This window comes from Camelus bactrianus, chromosome 16 (genome assembly GCF_048773025.1).
Source record: "Camelus bactrianus isolate YW-2024 breed Bactrian camel chromosome 16, ASM4877302v1, whole genome shotgun sequence".
NCBI lineage: Eukaryota > Metazoa > Chordata > Mammalia > Artiodactyla > Camelidae > Camelus > Camelus bactrianus.
Window position 1 is genome coordinate 31,879,344 of NC_133554.1, and position 15,537 is coordinate 31,894,880.

General features: G+C 54.9%; 2 protein-coding genes across 3 annotated transcripts; one reads left to right on the forward strand and one right to left on the reverse strand.

Moving 5' to 3' along the window:
* The first annotated feature begins 57 nt into the window (after window positions 1–57).
* Window positions 58–11,593, forward strand: PCGF2 (polycomb group ring finger 2). 2 transcript variants are annotated; one of them, XM_074342925.1, is made up of 10 exons: window positions 58–206; window positions 6,297–6,448; window positions 7,015–7,111; window positions 7,426–7,481; window positions 7,569–7,619; window positions 7,869–7,977; window positions 8,138–8,192; window positions 8,282–8,380; window positions 9,362–9,442; window positions 9,920–11,593. In XM_074342925.1, the coding sequence occupies exons 2-10, from the start codon at window positions 6,337–6,339 to the stop codon at window positions 10,295–10,297; spliced, it is 1,038 nt and encodes a 345-aa protein (XP_074199026.1). In that variant the 5' UTR covers window positions 58–206; window positions 6,297–6,336; the 3' UTR covers window positions 10,298–11,593. The 2 variants fall into 2 exon arrangements, with proteins under 2 accessions (XP_074199026.1, XP_074199025.1); XM_074342924.1 differs by having other exon boundaries at window positions 59–206; window positions 8,285–8,380.
* Window positions 11,594–11,820: 227 nt separating this feature from the next.
* On the reverse strand, window positions 11,821–15,489 carry CISD3 (CDGSH iron sulfur domain 3). The gene is made up of 4 exons (XM_074342926.1): window positions 15,377–15,489; window positions 14,849–14,896; window positions 14,383–14,502; window positions 11,821–12,176 (listed from the first exon to the last, which is right to left on the reverse strand). The coding sequence occupies exons 1-4, from the start codon at window positions 15,392–15,394 to the stop codon at window positions 11,997–11,999; spliced, it is 366 nt and encodes a 121-aa protein (XP_074199027.1). The 5' UTR covers window positions 15,395–15,489; the 3' UTR covers window positions 11,821–11,996.
* Between the last annotated feature and the right edge of the window lie 48 nt (window positions 15,490–15,537).

The following is a 15,537-nucleotide window of genomic DNA, read 5'->3' on the forward strand; positions in this document are numbered from 1 at the left end:
TCTCCCCCCACCGAGCCCCAGTCCCTCCCCTCCGTCCCCTCCCCTCTCTCCCTCCCACCCCAAGCCGCTTTCACAAACTCCTTTCTTACCGTAGGTTTCTCCCCTCCCGCCGCCGAGCGAGCGACACGGCTGCGGCCTCCCCTCCCCTCCCTCCCTCCCTCCCTCCCATCCCCCCCTCCCCGAGACCCACCGGACCCCGAACCCAGGTAAGCGGACGCGGACTCCCCTCTCCTCTCCTCCTACCCTGTAACCATCTGGGGACTGGGACCGGGGGCCGGCAGATCCTTCTTTGCAAATCCCTGTTGGGGGAAGCTCTGAGCGGGGCCTGGTCTCCCGTCTCCGCCGCACCCCGCCAGCCCCCATCCTGGCTCGCCCTGTCCGCTTTTCTTTTTCCCTTTTTTCTCTCTCCTTTTCCTTTTCCTCCCTTCCAAGATGGCCGAAGTGGATTCCCCCTTTTAACGATTTGGCGTCTCCCTCGACCACCACCTCTTTGTGCCGCAGCCCCCCTGACCGTGCTCCTGAGGTAGCGAGGGGGAGGGTCCGAGGCAGCCACAAGGGCTTTGGGGCTACGCGCTGGGGCGGATCTCTGCCCCCCTATCCCTCCCCACGAGCCAGAGCAGCCCTTGGCTCGCCCCCACTACCCCTTTGGGTCTGGAGAGGGGTCGCTCTCTGCTTCTTCCGTGGGCACGGGGGCGTCGTGGACGCGCGAGGACTTGAGGCCGGGAGGAAGGGTACGCGCTTTTTGGTTGGTGCGGGGCCGGGGGAGGGCGCTCGTCCCTCCCGGGCTCTGTCCTCTCCGGCACCTCCCCCAGCCGGTCCCTTTCCCCCTGATCCCGGGGCTGGGTGCCCCGCCCCCTCCCCGAACCACCTCAACAGAGAGCCTCTTTCTCCGGAACACCCCCTCCTTGGGCCCCGCCGAAAGTTTGGCTCTAGGGAAGGTAGGAGCGGCCACCTGGTAACTGGGGTCTTGGATCCTCTGACCCAGGCTCCTGGGGAAACCGGGGCCGAAGGGTAGAATGGAGATGGGGGAGATTTATCGCGATATTTTCCGTCCCCCGCAGACGCAGGAGGGGGCTGGCCCCTCTTCCACTGGGGAGCCGGGCTGCCCCCCTCCCTACCTAGGCCCTCCTGCTTCTAGTTCTAAGGGGGTGGGAACCCTCGACGAACAGATACCCCTGCCCCTCCTGTCTCCACGAGGGGGCCCGGGCATGCCTCTCCCCCTCCCCCACTGCCCCCATCTTTCCCAGAATTGCTCCGGATGGCTTGAGGTGGGAAAGGAAGAGGTCTGGGGGTGGTGAATTTGCCTGTAAATATTGTGGAAACATTACCCCGCGCTTTTCCCTCGTCTTTGTCTCTTAGAGAACCCCCACCCTGCCAGGCTGCCTCAGTTTCTCCAGGACTCCCAGTCGCTGGGGTGGAGTGAGGAGGTGGTTTCCTGGTTGTCTCCCACTCTGTTCTGATGCGTCCTTCTCTGGGCCTCTTGCAGTTTGTATCTTTCTGAAACTATTTCTCTGCTTACTCCTCCTCTGCACTCTGTTCCAAGGTGTTAGTGCTTGGAGAAGGAGCATAAAGCCAGCTCTGTTGTAGCTTCTTGGTGGGAAGGTTTTCCCAGGGGTTTCCTGCTTTGGAGTTGGGGGTTGAGGTCTGAGAGCTGTCTTTGGAATGAGGCAGGAAACGTGCCAGAGGTGAGACTTGGGACTTGGGATTCTGACTGTGTGTAGCTGGGTGGGGTTGAAGTTGAAGTCTTTAGGGGGGAGGGCGCCTCTCTGCTGCTCCTGGCCTTGCCTGAGAAATTGTGGTTGATGGAGCTGTTGCCATGGGAATGGACAGAACCTGAGCAGGAAGAGGTTGCATCTTTGTGCAGGTTGGATGCCCACCCCACTCCTCCAGCCTCTGGCCCCCAGAGCAGAGGTTGGGAGCTGCATTGTCTTTGTTGCCAGAAGACTTATGTTATAATTTACCCTGGGTAGGGATACACAAAAGTTTAGTGTGTATTTGCACCTCTGGTTTCAGGAAGGGATGTCAGACTGTGCTTCTAGGGTGAGTGGGGGCGGCCTGTGCATCTGGCAGACATGGGTCTGGCTCTGGTCTGGCTGTATATGTGATGGGGTGTGTCTGTGTGTGTGTCTGGCCAAGTGTCTGTCTGGCCCCGTGTGTTGTGAGTGTGAGACAGAGATGGAGAGGGTGTGTCTGCTTGTGTGTGCCTATGTGTGTGTATTTTGGATTTTTGTCTTTGTTTGATCTTAGGGAGCTGGGGGGTGGGGTGGGGGTGGGGAGGGTAGTGTAAGCCTAGCTTCAGGAGACTAGAGGGCTGTTTTGATGCTACAGGCAGAAGGAACAGATCCTCGACCTTGGGTCAAGGATCAGGGAGCACCGAGAATTTGGCAGTGTCCCAGGCAGACCTCTTGCCACAAATACACAGGCTTGCACAGCTGAACTCACACATCTAGGAGAGGAATGGACTTCTGGGACGCAGTACATTCTGGCTCACTGAGCTTCCATAGAGCCTGCTTCCCTGTCTGATATCAGGGAAGTTGGGTGAGGCCATTAGCCTCTGCCCCTTCTTCCTCCTTCAAAACAAGATTGTGTGCTGATGGTTACATTTTGACCAGATGTTGACCCCTCCCAGATGGCTCATGGAGTGGTCTTCTGGGGAACCTGGTCTACCTTCCACCTGCCTGGATAGAGTCAGGCCAGGCTTGCTGGTTCCTTAGATGAGTGGGAAGCCCAGCCTGGGTGCCTGTGTGTAAAGAGCACTGGAATGGGAGTTGGGCCGTGTCTAGTCCTAGGATGGCTTCAGAGTTACTGTGTGACCTTAGACAAGTCATTTCTTTCTGGATTTCTTCACCTATAAAATGAAAAAATTGGACAAGATGCTTTCTAAGCTCCCTTCCCCCTCTGCAGTTCTAGATGTCTGGAGTGACCTTGAGTGACTGTTCCCAAGACTGGAGATTTTCTAGTGAGGCAGCTGGGAGTGAAGAGCAAAGACTGCTGTAGCTGGGCATCTGAAAGAGCAGAAGGGACCCTGGGTTATCAGAGACTGGTGATTTCTGCAGGGGAAAGTGAAAAAAACTGACAGCAAGAGAAGCCTAAATTACAAGGGAGCTTCCAGAAAAAGATTGGTTAGAATGGAGAGATGCGGGGTGGTCTGTATAAGTAGGGAGCTTTGGGGATTGGGAAAAACAGGTGCCAGGCTCAAACATCCAGGAGGAGTGCTGGGTGCTGACCATGCTCCTTTCCTGTCACTGTACCTGAAACCCGGGGCCCTGGGACCAGGAGCAGGGACAGTCCCACCATCATGCCCTTGCAGACAGTGGTGTAGGGGCAGACGATGTTGGAGGACTTGGCTCCCGGTTTGGGGTGAGAGACTGTGCTCAGGTCTGCTGTGGGGATGTGGTTGGGACTGACCCAGATCTCATGGGGCCACTCCCAAATGGCCCTCAGTCTCCCTTTTCTGCTTCTTGGAACTTGTCTCTCCCTCCCTTTCTCCCTCAGGCTCTTCCCTAAAGTGATAAGACCTGGAGGTCCAGCCAGCTGCATCTAGGGAGGAACTGGGTGTGAGGTGTGGGACCCTGAGGCCCAGGGTGTTGGGGGGAGATGGTGAGTGGGTGCAGTGGGGGAACAGAGCTCCTGTTTACAGTTGTTCTTGACACCTACTGGCAGGGCCCTGCAGGTAACCATGGCAAGCAGGTGTGGAACCAATCAGTGCTTCTCCCCACCCCCAGCCCCAGAAGTAACAGTCTGAGGCCCCTGGGTATAGGGTGAGGGGAGCAGGGAGTGTAGCAAGGGGGCTCATTTCATTAAATAAGCACTGCAGCTTTTTCCTTCACCCATGTGTCCAGAATGGAGCTTGAGGGATAGTCTTGATCTGGAATTCTCGCAAATGCTTGCGGAAGTGAGAGGGTGAGGGTTACGGCCATTTGCCTAGGAGCTCCTGCATGCCGAGGCCACAGGTGGCCTGGCAGGACTGTATGGGAGTTCTTACGAGCAAGTGTCTGGTTTGAAAACACAGTGAGTATGTGAATGAGCTGGCTAAGGCAGCGCGAGGCACCCGTTTGTGTGTGTGTGTGTGTGTGTGTGTGTGTGTGTGTGTGTGTGTGTGAGAGAGAGAGAGAGAGAGAGAGAGAGAGAGAGAGAGAGAGAGACAGGGAGAGAGAGAGAAAAGGGCATGAGTTTTGCTGATAGCAGTCTGGACTCAGCATTATCAAATCCCAAAATGTTCTGTTTCTGGCCGTGCACACACACACACATAGATTCACTTCGACACAGATACACATGGGAGAAGTAGTCGTATGAAGTACCTTTGGCAGCCTGGTCGCACATACACATCCAGCCACTTGGAGTTTGTTCCCTCCTCTGGATGGTTTGTAATAATATTGGGCACCTTGCCAGGGTGGGGTTACTATGGAAACGACCAAATAGTGTAGTAGCCAGCAAGACTTCTGCATAATTGTAAAGAGGGGACTGCCAGCTGAGGCCACCCTATGTGGGGCGGGAACCCCTTTCCTTCCTCAGGCCAAGTCTGCAGTTCTCCTCTGCTGCCTGTGCCAGCTCTGGGCTTGCTTGTTCCTCTCTGTCTACCCTGCAACTTGGTGTCTCTCCCACGTGTGACCTTTGTGTCTCTCCAACTCTTTTCGGCCTCTGGCCAGCCTCTGTTGGCATTTGGGTTCTGGCCAAACTCATCCTGGGGTCTCTATAGAACTGCTGATCCCAGCTATGAATTTCTGGTCCTAGAAAGCCCAGTGTGTTGGTTTTAGAACTCTTTCTGGAGAGGAGAGACGGGTGTATGTTGTAAAGGAGCTGCTGGGGCTTGGCCACTTTCCCAAGCCCCGCCCCTTGGGCTTTTACTCTGGGAGAGAGAAGGGAGGGGCTGCCCCTTCTGGGTGCAGCTTTGATTTCTATACCAAGAAGTAAGAACATCAGCCAATACAGGCCTGGGCTTTCCCTGACCTCCCTGGACCCTGCCAAGGCCTGGCTGGGCGTTCAGGAGGGCTGCGGAGAGAACTTTCTGCCCAGCTTTGGCAGGCATCTCTGAGAGCTTGTGGTCTGTCACTAGATGGTGGGTGGGTGGCAGTGCCCATGTGGGGAGATTCCTACGTGTGCTCAGGGCACTGTCTGGGCACGTGGCAGCCTTCCTGTGGAAGGGGCAGTAGCAATCCTTTTTTTTTTTCAATTGAGTTATAGTCAGTTTACAATGGAGTAGCAATTTTTTCTTGCAGACTCTTTGCAGTTACCTGCAGAGTCCAGGGCTGAGCCCGGGGGTTGGGTTGGAGCTGTGTGTTCCCAACTTCGGGCATGTAAGGACCATCCTCAATATTTCCTGCCTGAGCACCAGGTCTGGAACCTGCATAGTCAGCCTATGGTGGATTTCCTGGGAGCTGGGGCTGGACGCAGCACCAGAAGACAAGTGATGGGGTGCCCCCTTCTATCTTAGGGAAGCCATGCCCAGTGTTTCCAGGGAAGGCTTCCTGGAGGAGTGATGGGGTGGAAGGAGGGGAAGATGGATTAGAAAGACCAAATCAGGGGTCTCAGTTTCCTCGTAGCTCCTAGTGAATTCACTCCAATGATCGTGGATCAGGATCAGGGAGATTTTTAAAAACTGTTCTCCATTGTCCTGCCTCCCCACATCCTCTGGAGAGTTGAGTAGTACTTCCTGTGGTCTAACCTCAGAAGGAAAGAACCAGCCCCAGGCATGCCCCTAGTCTGGCCTTGAAGGGAGAGGAGAAGGGCCTTGGGCTTGAGGAGAGATGTTGCTTGTGGGGTGGGTGGAGTGGAGTTTGGGAGGAGCTCTTGGGTTTCTGCAATTCTTTCCTTTTCTTTTAGTTTTAGTAAAAAAATATCATTTAACCCAACATGTCTGAATACCTTCTCAACATATAATCAGCATTTTTTAAAAAACTGTGATTGTTTACATTCCTTTTTCATACATTTTACACTTTTATGGCATCTCAGTTTTGACAAACACACATTAAGTGCTCAGCAGCCACATGTATCCACCATATTGGATAGCCAAGCAGCCAAGTTCTAGACGTCCAGAGATAATAACTAATAACTGTTTTTTACCCTAGTATATATATTTTTATTGAAGTATAGCCAGTTTACACTGTTGTGTCAATTTCTGGTGTACAGCATAATGCTTCAGTCATATATGAACATACATAAATTCGTTTGCATATTTTCACCATAAGTTATTACAAGGTATTGAATATAGTTCCCTGTGCTATACAGTACAAACTTGTTGTTTTTCTATTTTATATATGGGTTTCGATGATTATGATTCCACTTTTATTTCCCAGGGTGACGCTCCCCAGTCCCCCTGCCCCCCACCCCGGCATCATGCATCGTACGACACGGATCAAAATCACCGAGCTGAACCCTCACCTCATGTGTGCCCTCTGTGGGGGGTACTTTATCGATGCCACTACCATCGTGGAGTGCTTGCATTCCTGTGAGTTGGGTCGAGGGGCTGCTTCTCAGGGTGGGTGGCCTCTGCCCAGGTTGGAGGGGCACTGCCTGAGGAAGGCAGAGCACAAGCCCCTGCCCTGAAGAACACACATGTCCATGTGTCTGTTGAGGGTCCCAGGTCCCAGAGGGGCTGCCTGGGAGGGGAGACTGGAGGGTTGAAACTGCACCCCCTGAAGATGCAGGTGCCCCTGGTGTGCACGGTGAGCTTGTGACCAAGGGTCAAGACCCTGGGAGGTGGCTAGTGGGTTGCCTGTGGCTTTGTACTCCATCGGGGGAGTTTGCACTTGGGGCTCACCTTCTGCATGGGACGTGACACTGACTTCACACACACGTGCGTACACACAGATAGGCGACCTGTCCTCCCCCGATGTTAGATAAGGGAAAGTTGCCATTGTGCAAAACAGGACCACGTTGGGTGTTTGAATGGGCCTGAACTGCGGAGACGAGGTGGAGAAGAGGGGGTACCTGAACCCAAGCCGGGGATGTGGGGGCTGGTCCTGGGTTACAAAGGGGGTTCTGACTCTTCCTCCTTTCTCCACACCCACCAAGTCTGCAAAACCTGCATCGTGCGCTACCTGGAGACCAACAAGTACTGCCCCATGTGTGACGTGCAGGTCCACAAAACCCGGCCGCTGCTGAGCGTCAGGTGGGCCCAGCACTGCCTTCCTTGCCCGCACCCATCCTTGGGAGCAGCTGCCTCCTGGCCCTCAGCCCTCCTTGCTTCCTGAAGCCAAGGAGGCAGGTGGGGGAGAAGCACCAGACATGGACCAAGTCCCCTTCCCTCCCTCTGGCTTGCATCCAGCTGGTCATCAGCTGAGAAATTCTAGAGGGTAAAGACCAGGCCCACAGGGACTCCAGTGCCTGGGCCTGGAATTCAGGAAGGGAGGTGGGAAGAGGGACCCCTGGCTGGAGAGTTGGGGGGAGGTGGTTGCTGACAGGCCCTTGTGCGCTTTTTTCCAGATCTGACAAAACCCTTCAAGACATCGTCTACAAATTGGTCCCTGGGCTTTTTAAAGGTATCTATCCCCTTCTCCTCCGCAGACAGCCTCTGTCCCCGACTGTCCCACCTGTTGCTCCCCCTCAGCCTGTTCCCTCTCTTCCAGATGAGATGAAGCGACGGCGGGATTTCTATGCTGCGTGCCCTCTGACAGAAGGTCAGTGTGTGTGCATGTGTGTATGGGTGTGCGTGTGTGCTCCCAGGCCTGGAAATGCAGGAGCGTGCGGCGCTGCCCCAGGCAAAGGGCCAGATGCCCGGAGCTGTCCATCCTTCAGGCACCACCATGCCATCTCCCTGGCCCAGGGGGTGGCTGGGCTCCCCTGCTGAGCTCTGAGATCCTTGGGTCCTTGGTGGGGCTCCTGTCCCCCATTCTAGGCTAACCCCTCAGAGTGCTGTCTTTCTCCAGTCCCCAATGGCTCCAACGAGGACCGCGGTGAGGTTCTGGAGCAGGAGAAGGGAACTCTGAGTGACGACGAGATTGTCAGCCTCTCCATTGAGTTCTACGAAGGTGGCAGGCAAGTCTGGTCCTTTCGGGGTCCTAGGCTGGGTACCTCCTCCCATGCTGTCCCCAGTGCCCTGGGAGGAAAGGGCGTCTCTGGGAGGGCCTTCTGGATTTGTCTGTCAGCGGATCCTGCCTGCTCCAGGGGCTCCCTCACTTCATTTCTTCTACTGCAGGGACCGGGAGGAGAAAAAAGGCCCCTTGGAGAATGGGGATGGTGACAAGGAGAAGGTGAGTGTGGAGGACCCGCCCAGGAGCGGGGTGTGGGTTGGGAGAGAGTGCCTGAGGTGGACCCCAGCCCTCGGGTGCCTCTCCCCCAGCAGACTGGGGTGCGCTTCCTGCGATGCCCGGCAGCCATGACCGTCATGCATCTTGCCAAGTTTCTCCGCAACAAGATGGATGTGCCCAGCAAATACAAGGTGAGTCCCTGGGCCCGTCCAAAATCCGCCTGTGTGTGGATGTGTCTGACAATCTGTGCATCCCAGCCATTGTTCCAGGCTGGCTGGGTGTCACCAAGGGCCCGCATAGTTGTGTAACTGAGCCCGTGTAGAAGGGTAATTGAAACCAAGACTTGGGTGTGGCAGTCTGCCTCTGCTGAAGCCAGCGTACAGAAGTGCATGGGACCAAGATGGGTGTATGTGTGTCTGTCTGTCTGTCTGCCTGTCTGTGCATGCTTGCATGCTCAGAACTGTGGCACAGGTACGTGTGTAAAAATGCAGGGCCTTCTCTGAGGCCAGCTGGCTGTGGGAACACCAGTCTGAAATTCCCAAGGAACTTCAGGATATTGCTTCTCAAACTTGAACGTTTGTATGATCCCCTAGAGCTCTTGTAAACATACACTGAGTGGATTCTGCATTTCTAGCAAGCTCCCAGGTGCTTCTGGTGCTACTGGCCTGTGGACTGTTGAGGCTCTAGGACAGTGGATCCCAAACTTTGCCACACGTCAGAATCCCATGGGGAGTTGCCCATCAAGATTAAAGCTCAACTCACATCATACCAGTTAAATCAATTTCTGGGAGTAAGAACCAAGTATTGGTATCTTTTAAGACTCCCTGTATGATTCCACCGTGCAGCCAGGGTGAGAGCCATTGCTCCACGAGATCCTTCTCACCTGGACCTTTTCTTTGCCTGTTTGCTCCTCTGGAGAACATGGCGGAGATAGACGTGGACCCAGACCGCTGTGTGGATGGCCGGGGTGAAGGTTGTTAATCCTCCCTGGATCCCTTCCCACCGAGTTAGGTTGGGAAAACTGATAGGGAAGTTGAATCTGCCGTGAAACCCCAGAGTAACGAGGGTCCACTTGCAAGTCCACCCTCCCCACGGCCCCACCTCCCACCCCCAACTCCAAGTAGCTTGGAGCCTCTTTGGAGCCTTGAGCTGTCCTTCCTTACCTCCTCCAGGTTGAGGTTCTCTATGAGGACGAGCCGCTGAAGGAATACTACACCCTCATGGATATTGCCTACATCTACCCCTGGCGGCGGGTGAGTGGGCGAGGTGGGTGGTACCAGACAGCGGGCAGGGCCAAGGAGGGTCCTGGGCCACTGCGCGGGCCACCCTGCTCTAATCACAGTTCCTCCCTGATCTCATGAGCTGGGTGTGTGCAGGGTGGCCCCAGCCCTAGTCAGCCACTGGGCTGTCTCATGGATGACCTCCCATGCTCAGAAGGAAAAAAGGATCCTTGGGCAGATCACATGCCCCAGTCTGAGTGGCCTTCTGCTCGGCGCCTCCCTCTCTCCTTTGGTCTGATAGGCGCTCTCTTCTTCTCTGGGTCTCTGTGTGCCCATCTCTCTGGCCTTGGTTGTTCAGTCTTGCTCTGTGTGTCTCCTCTCTACCTGGTCTTTCTTCTCTCCTAGGCCTGGACCTTCCCTTTCTCCCTGTTGGAGCACTTGTGGGGTGAAGGTGGGTGGCTGCCCCACTGGCCTCTCTCCTGACACCCTCCCCTTCCCCTCTCCTTGCAGAATGGCCCTCTTCCCCTCAAGTACCGGGTCCAGCCAGCCTGCAAGCGGCTCACCCTGCCCACAGCGCCCACCCCCTCTGAGGGCACCAATACCAGCGGGGCATCCGAGTGTGAGTCAGTCAGCGACAAGGCTCCCAGCCCTGCCACCCTGCCGGCCACCTCCTCCTCTCTGCCCAGCCCAGCCACCCCCTCCCATGGCTCTCCCAGCTCCCATGGCCCACCGGCTACCCACCCTACCTCCCCTACTCCCCCTGCCACAGCCAGTGGGGCCACCACAGCTGCCAACGGGGGCACCTCGAACTGCCTGCAGACACCATCCTCCACCAGCAGGGGGCGCAAGATGACTGTCAACGGAGCTCCTGTGCCCCCCTTAACTTGAGGAAAGGGACCCTTTCCCTCCTTTTCCAGCCATGCCTCTCCACCCCTCTACTTTTTCTGGGCCCCCTTTTCCACCTCTTCTACTTTCCCCAGCTCCTCCCACCTTAGGGGTGGGGGACAGGTTTTATAAATAAATCTATATATATATGTACATAGGAAAAACCAAATATACATACTTATTTTCTATGGACCAACCAGATTAATTTAAATGCCACAGGAAACAAACTTTATGTATGTGTGTGTGTATGTGTGGGGGCAAGGTATTCATTTTTAGGGGGTGTTGTGTAATTTGCTCTCTTTTGGGGGGGTGCCTGGAGGTGAATTAGAGGGGCCACTTTAGGCTTGATAAAGCTCTGCCTCATCCCTCTGCTGTTTCCCAAGGCATATGGGGTGTTGGGGGGCCCCCAGCAGCCCCCAGAGCTTTAGGCACAACTCTTAACTGGCTGTGTATGGGGCCCACCCTGTTTCTCTCCCCATCTTGGCTGCTGTCCTGCCCTGACCCTGACCAGTATCCCCGCCACACCCCCACCCCCACCCCACCCCCACCCCCCACCATAGTTGAATGTCCAGAGAATTGCTAAGACAGTGCCTTTTACAAATGCAGTTTATCCCCCTGGTTCTGAGGAGCAAGTGGGCAGTGGAGATGGCATCTCCCTCACCTCCTCTTGCAGTGGAAACTTTGTGTAAAGAATAGATAGTTCTGCTTTTTTCTTCTTTTTTTCCTGTGTGTGTGACCTTTGCATCATTTATCTTGTGGAAAAGAAGATTCAGGGCACAGGAAGCCTCAGCCCTTGAAATTCCACTGTGGTGTTAGCACCGTGAACTGCTCCACTAGGCTCTTCCCTGCCCCACCTAGGAGCCCACACTAGCAAAGCCGGCGGTAAAGTCTCACTTGGGGGCCTGAAGTGGAGAGGTGGAGTGAGGTTAACCTCAGATAAGCACAGACCCCAGATTTTGCCAAAGGCAATAGTCCTCCAGTCCCCTCCCCAGCCCCAGCTGAGGCCAAGTCAGGAAAGAGCGACAGAGGCACCTGAAAGCACAAGAAACAGAAACCCGTAAGATCTGACCTCAGCTCCATCCAGAGAATTCAAGCGGTCCGTCCCCTGAGGGGGCCGATCCCTGCCCACCTGTCCTTCCTCCAGTATATGGAGTCACGTATGGAGGGGAGGAGGCAGGACTCTCAAAACCGAGGTGTTTGGGGTTGAGTTTGTCTGTGTCTGCATCTTGTCCTGTGGCTGTGCCCTCCTGCCCTGGGACATCTGTATCTTCTGCTTTGTAATAAATGCTGCATACTTTCCAGAGTCTGTAATTCTTTGGGGCAGAGGGGACAGGGAGAGGGTGGGTGGGTCCCTTGGCCTCTTCCTCATGTCTCTTGTCTTGGCTCAGCCTGCCTTGGGGTACCCCAAATGCAATGAACCGGAACTTGCCCCTCCCTGTGGCCAGTCAGGTGTTCCCAGCCCAGGTTAATTTGCAGAGATGGGGGATGGGTTGTGTCCCTCACGCAAGTGACCACAAGGACACCACTGGAGGGAGGTGGGCATATTTATTTAATGCCATCTTCACCAACAGGCACTGTAGCGGGGGCCTGTTCCCAGCTGCCCCAGATGGGAGATCTCAGGTTATGGAAGTCTTTCACGAGCCAGCTATGGGTACTGGGTTCGCTGGGTGATCCCTTCTTGGGCTGAGTGGCAGCCACCCCCTCAGAGCGGGGAGCCCACTTCTGCCTTCTGCACCCGCTCACTCTTGTGGGTGCCATCACAGAATGGGGGCTTCTGGGTGGCCTTACAGGTACAGAGCACTACCATGCGGGTCTCCTGGGCTTTGAACTTGAGTGGGGATAGGCCGGTGCGTTGGAAGAAGTGGGAGCCATCACAGAAGGGCTGTGAGGGAAAGAGACATTAGAGACCCTACCCCACCTAGGTCAGGTCTGAGAGGGGCAGCGCACAGTGGTCAGGGCCCTGGCTCCTGGGTGAGGCTGCCTGGGTTCACTGATGAACCTTTCTCGTCTGTAATGCATTAGTAATAAGAGTAGAGTTATCCCAGCAAAATAAATGGTTATCATGCACTTTGCCTGACATACGTGTTCAGTAAGTCTGAGTCTTTACAGGAGTAGTTTCTGGGGGACCCAGAGGACCAGGACACAAGAACAGAATTTTCAAGGTGAAATGGGACTTTAGGTATCTGCAATATTTACAATGATAGGTTTTTGGGTTTTTTTTTAACGGCTCTGAGTCTCCATTGGTTCATGAAATTTATTTCCTTCTGCATGTTCTTGGGATAAAAACTGATTGGGCTTTAAGACTGGGGTATCACTCCTGGGCATATATCTGGAGGAAACTGTAATTTGAAAAGATTCATGCACCCCAATGTTCATAGCAGCACTCTTATTTACAATAGCCAAGACATGGAAGCGACCTAAGAGTCCATTGACAGAGGACTGGATAAAGAAGCTGTGGTAAATATACACAATGGAATACTACTAGGCCATAAAAAAGAATGAAATGCCATTTGCAGCAACATGGATGGACCTGGAGATAGTCATACTAAGTGAAGTAAGCCAGAAAGAAAAATACCATGATATCACTTATACATGGAATCTTAAAAAAAGGACACAAATGAACTTATTTACCAAACAGACAGACACAGACATAGAAAACAAACTTATGGATACCAAGGGAGAAAGGGGAAGGTGGAGGGATAAAATGGGAATTTGGGATTTGCAGATACAAACTACTATATATAAAATAGATATATATATAGTATGTATATCTGAATTGCCTTGCTGTACATCTGAAACTAACATTGTAAATCACTTCAATAAAAAATAAAACAAGTAAATAAAATAAATTAAAAGAATAAACAAGGTCCTACTGTATAGCACAGGGAACTGTATTCAATACCTTGTAATAGCCTATAATGAAAAAGAATATGAAAAGGAATATATATATGTATAACTGAATCCCTATGCTGTACACCAGCAACTAACACCTTGTAAGCCAACTATACTTAAATTAAAAAAAAAGTTGGGGTATCAATTTTGTTTGTCTGCAGGAAATTGGGCATGTTACAGGGAGGTAGGGGAAGCCACAGAGAACTGGATGCCTGGTGCAAGCATATACCCTCTTCCATCCCTGAAGGTGTCCACGCAGAGCCTGGGTAGTGAAAACTGAGCCCAGAGAGCTGGTTTGCCAGTTAGTGACAGAGCTGGAACCAAGGCCTCTTGATCTTGGGGGTCAGGATTGGGTAGAAGGAGAGAGAAATGAGAAAAGTGTGCAAATAAAAATCAGCAACCTGTCCCAGAGGGCAAGAGGCACAGAGGGCCCGCCTGTCTAGGCCTCACTGGCAGACAATCCCTCAGCACTGCACCGCCCTCATGAGGACCCGCTCAAAGTCCATGGCAAGTCAGCGGCCACGTGGGACTCAGGGCCTTGGGCTGCCGATGCCATGCCCTTGGAGGAATGCAGTTCAGAGCTCAACTCAGGAAGGAAAGGCCCCAAAGGCTAAGAACACGGGGCAGGTTCCTGCTGGATGAAAGGCTCCTGGGGCAGAAGAGAGAAGGAGTTGGGAGCAGGCAGCCAGGCTGACAAGACAGCAAGAAACTAGGAAAGTCGTGGAAACAGAAACGGAGGCATTTGGGGAGGAGACACCGGAAAGGAGCACACAGAAGGCTGAGAGGCTGAGCAGAGTCTTCTGTATGTTTGGGTCCGAAGCCTGGGAACCTTTGGCCCAGGTGGTTCCTAGATGGAGGAGAGGGAAGGGGGAGAGACAGGCAAGCCTCTCTGGGCTTGAAGCCAGGAGCATGCCTTTGAGAAGGACGGAGCACCAGAAGAGGCAGGACCCTGGCTCCACCTGCCTGAGTTTCTATCTCTCTGGCTGCATCTCGAAGAATGGACGCAGAGAACAAGGAGCTCAGGGCTGCGGGTTGTGCTGGCCTGAGAGTATTCTTCCCTCTCCAACCTTCCTTGTCCCTCAGGTATGTGTGGGTAAAAGAGAAAGGTCTTGGGGTGGGAGTTCCCATGAGACACGTGGTGTCCCCAACTAGTGGTGTCATATGTCAATGAGAAGGGGTGGGTAGGGGCCTCTCACCTGCTTCTTGCTGCGGCCACACACACACCACCTGTAGGTTTTCCCAGCCACCAGCTCCACCTTGATTGGTGTTTTCAGGGCCACCACAGGCTTGGCAGGGGCTTTGGGGAACCATCGGGCCTGTGGCAGAGAAGATGAGGAGCTCAGGGTCAGCCCACTGCTCTCACCCGGGTGCTGGAGCAGGGAGTTCCAGGATCCTGCCAGACTAAGCTGGTCCAAGTGCACCTGTGGCTGTTTATCAGGCACCGCTGTTCCCAGCTTGGTAGCCTACTCCCTGCCCTGGGCTCTCTGGTCAGTGTACCTCCCCTGCATCATGAGGAGGTGGCTACAGACAAGGCATTCTCAAGCTGGAGTCTAGGAAGCAGGGCTGACCCATTCTGGTTTCCTCCTCTGGTCGCGACCTCTGGGGTCTCTGGGCCTGGGGGACTTGGGCGGGGAGAAGGGGAAACGCAGTGGGGGTACTTACCAGCCAGGAGGAGATGTCCCGTCTCTGGTTCAGCTTCTGCAAAGCAAGCTGGCATCACGGAGCAGTAATTCAGAAACAGGAAAAATAAAGTCAGTGGAAAGTGGAAGACTTCCAGAGGCAAGTCATCTGGGAGGGAAGGGACGACAGGACTTGGCGTGGGAGAAGGCCGAGGGTAAGAATATGGGGTCCCGAGACAGGAAGAGGAGTTGCTGGCACCCAGCAGGCGCTGAGGGAGGGCTGCAAAGCACCAGGCCACGCCGGGACTCGGAGGGCGCTCAGCCGAGGGGCGGGCAGGGAGAGGAGGGGATGGGAGGGGCCCGGACGCCCGCCGCGCGGGGCCGCGGGTGCCCACCCAGGCCGCCCGCCGCAGGAGCGCGTCCCTGCCGCCCATGCTGGTCCCGCTGCCACCGCTCCGCGCCGGCTCCGCCCCGCGCCCGGGTCACCTTCCCGCTTCCCCGCCTTCCACCCGCCCGGCCCCGCTTCGTCCCGGAAGACGCTGCGGGGTTCGCGCGGGTGTGGGCCGGAGACCTGCGCGGGCCGGTCCATCTCCAGCCGCCGGAAGTCCGGCCGAGGGGCCGGCCCGGCAGCCGCCTCGGGGCCCCTGCTGTGTGGAGGGCCCTCTGGCGCCCCCTTTGGTACCCGCGTGTCTGCAGATGACCCGCGCGGAGCATCTCCTGCTCCCTCCAGGG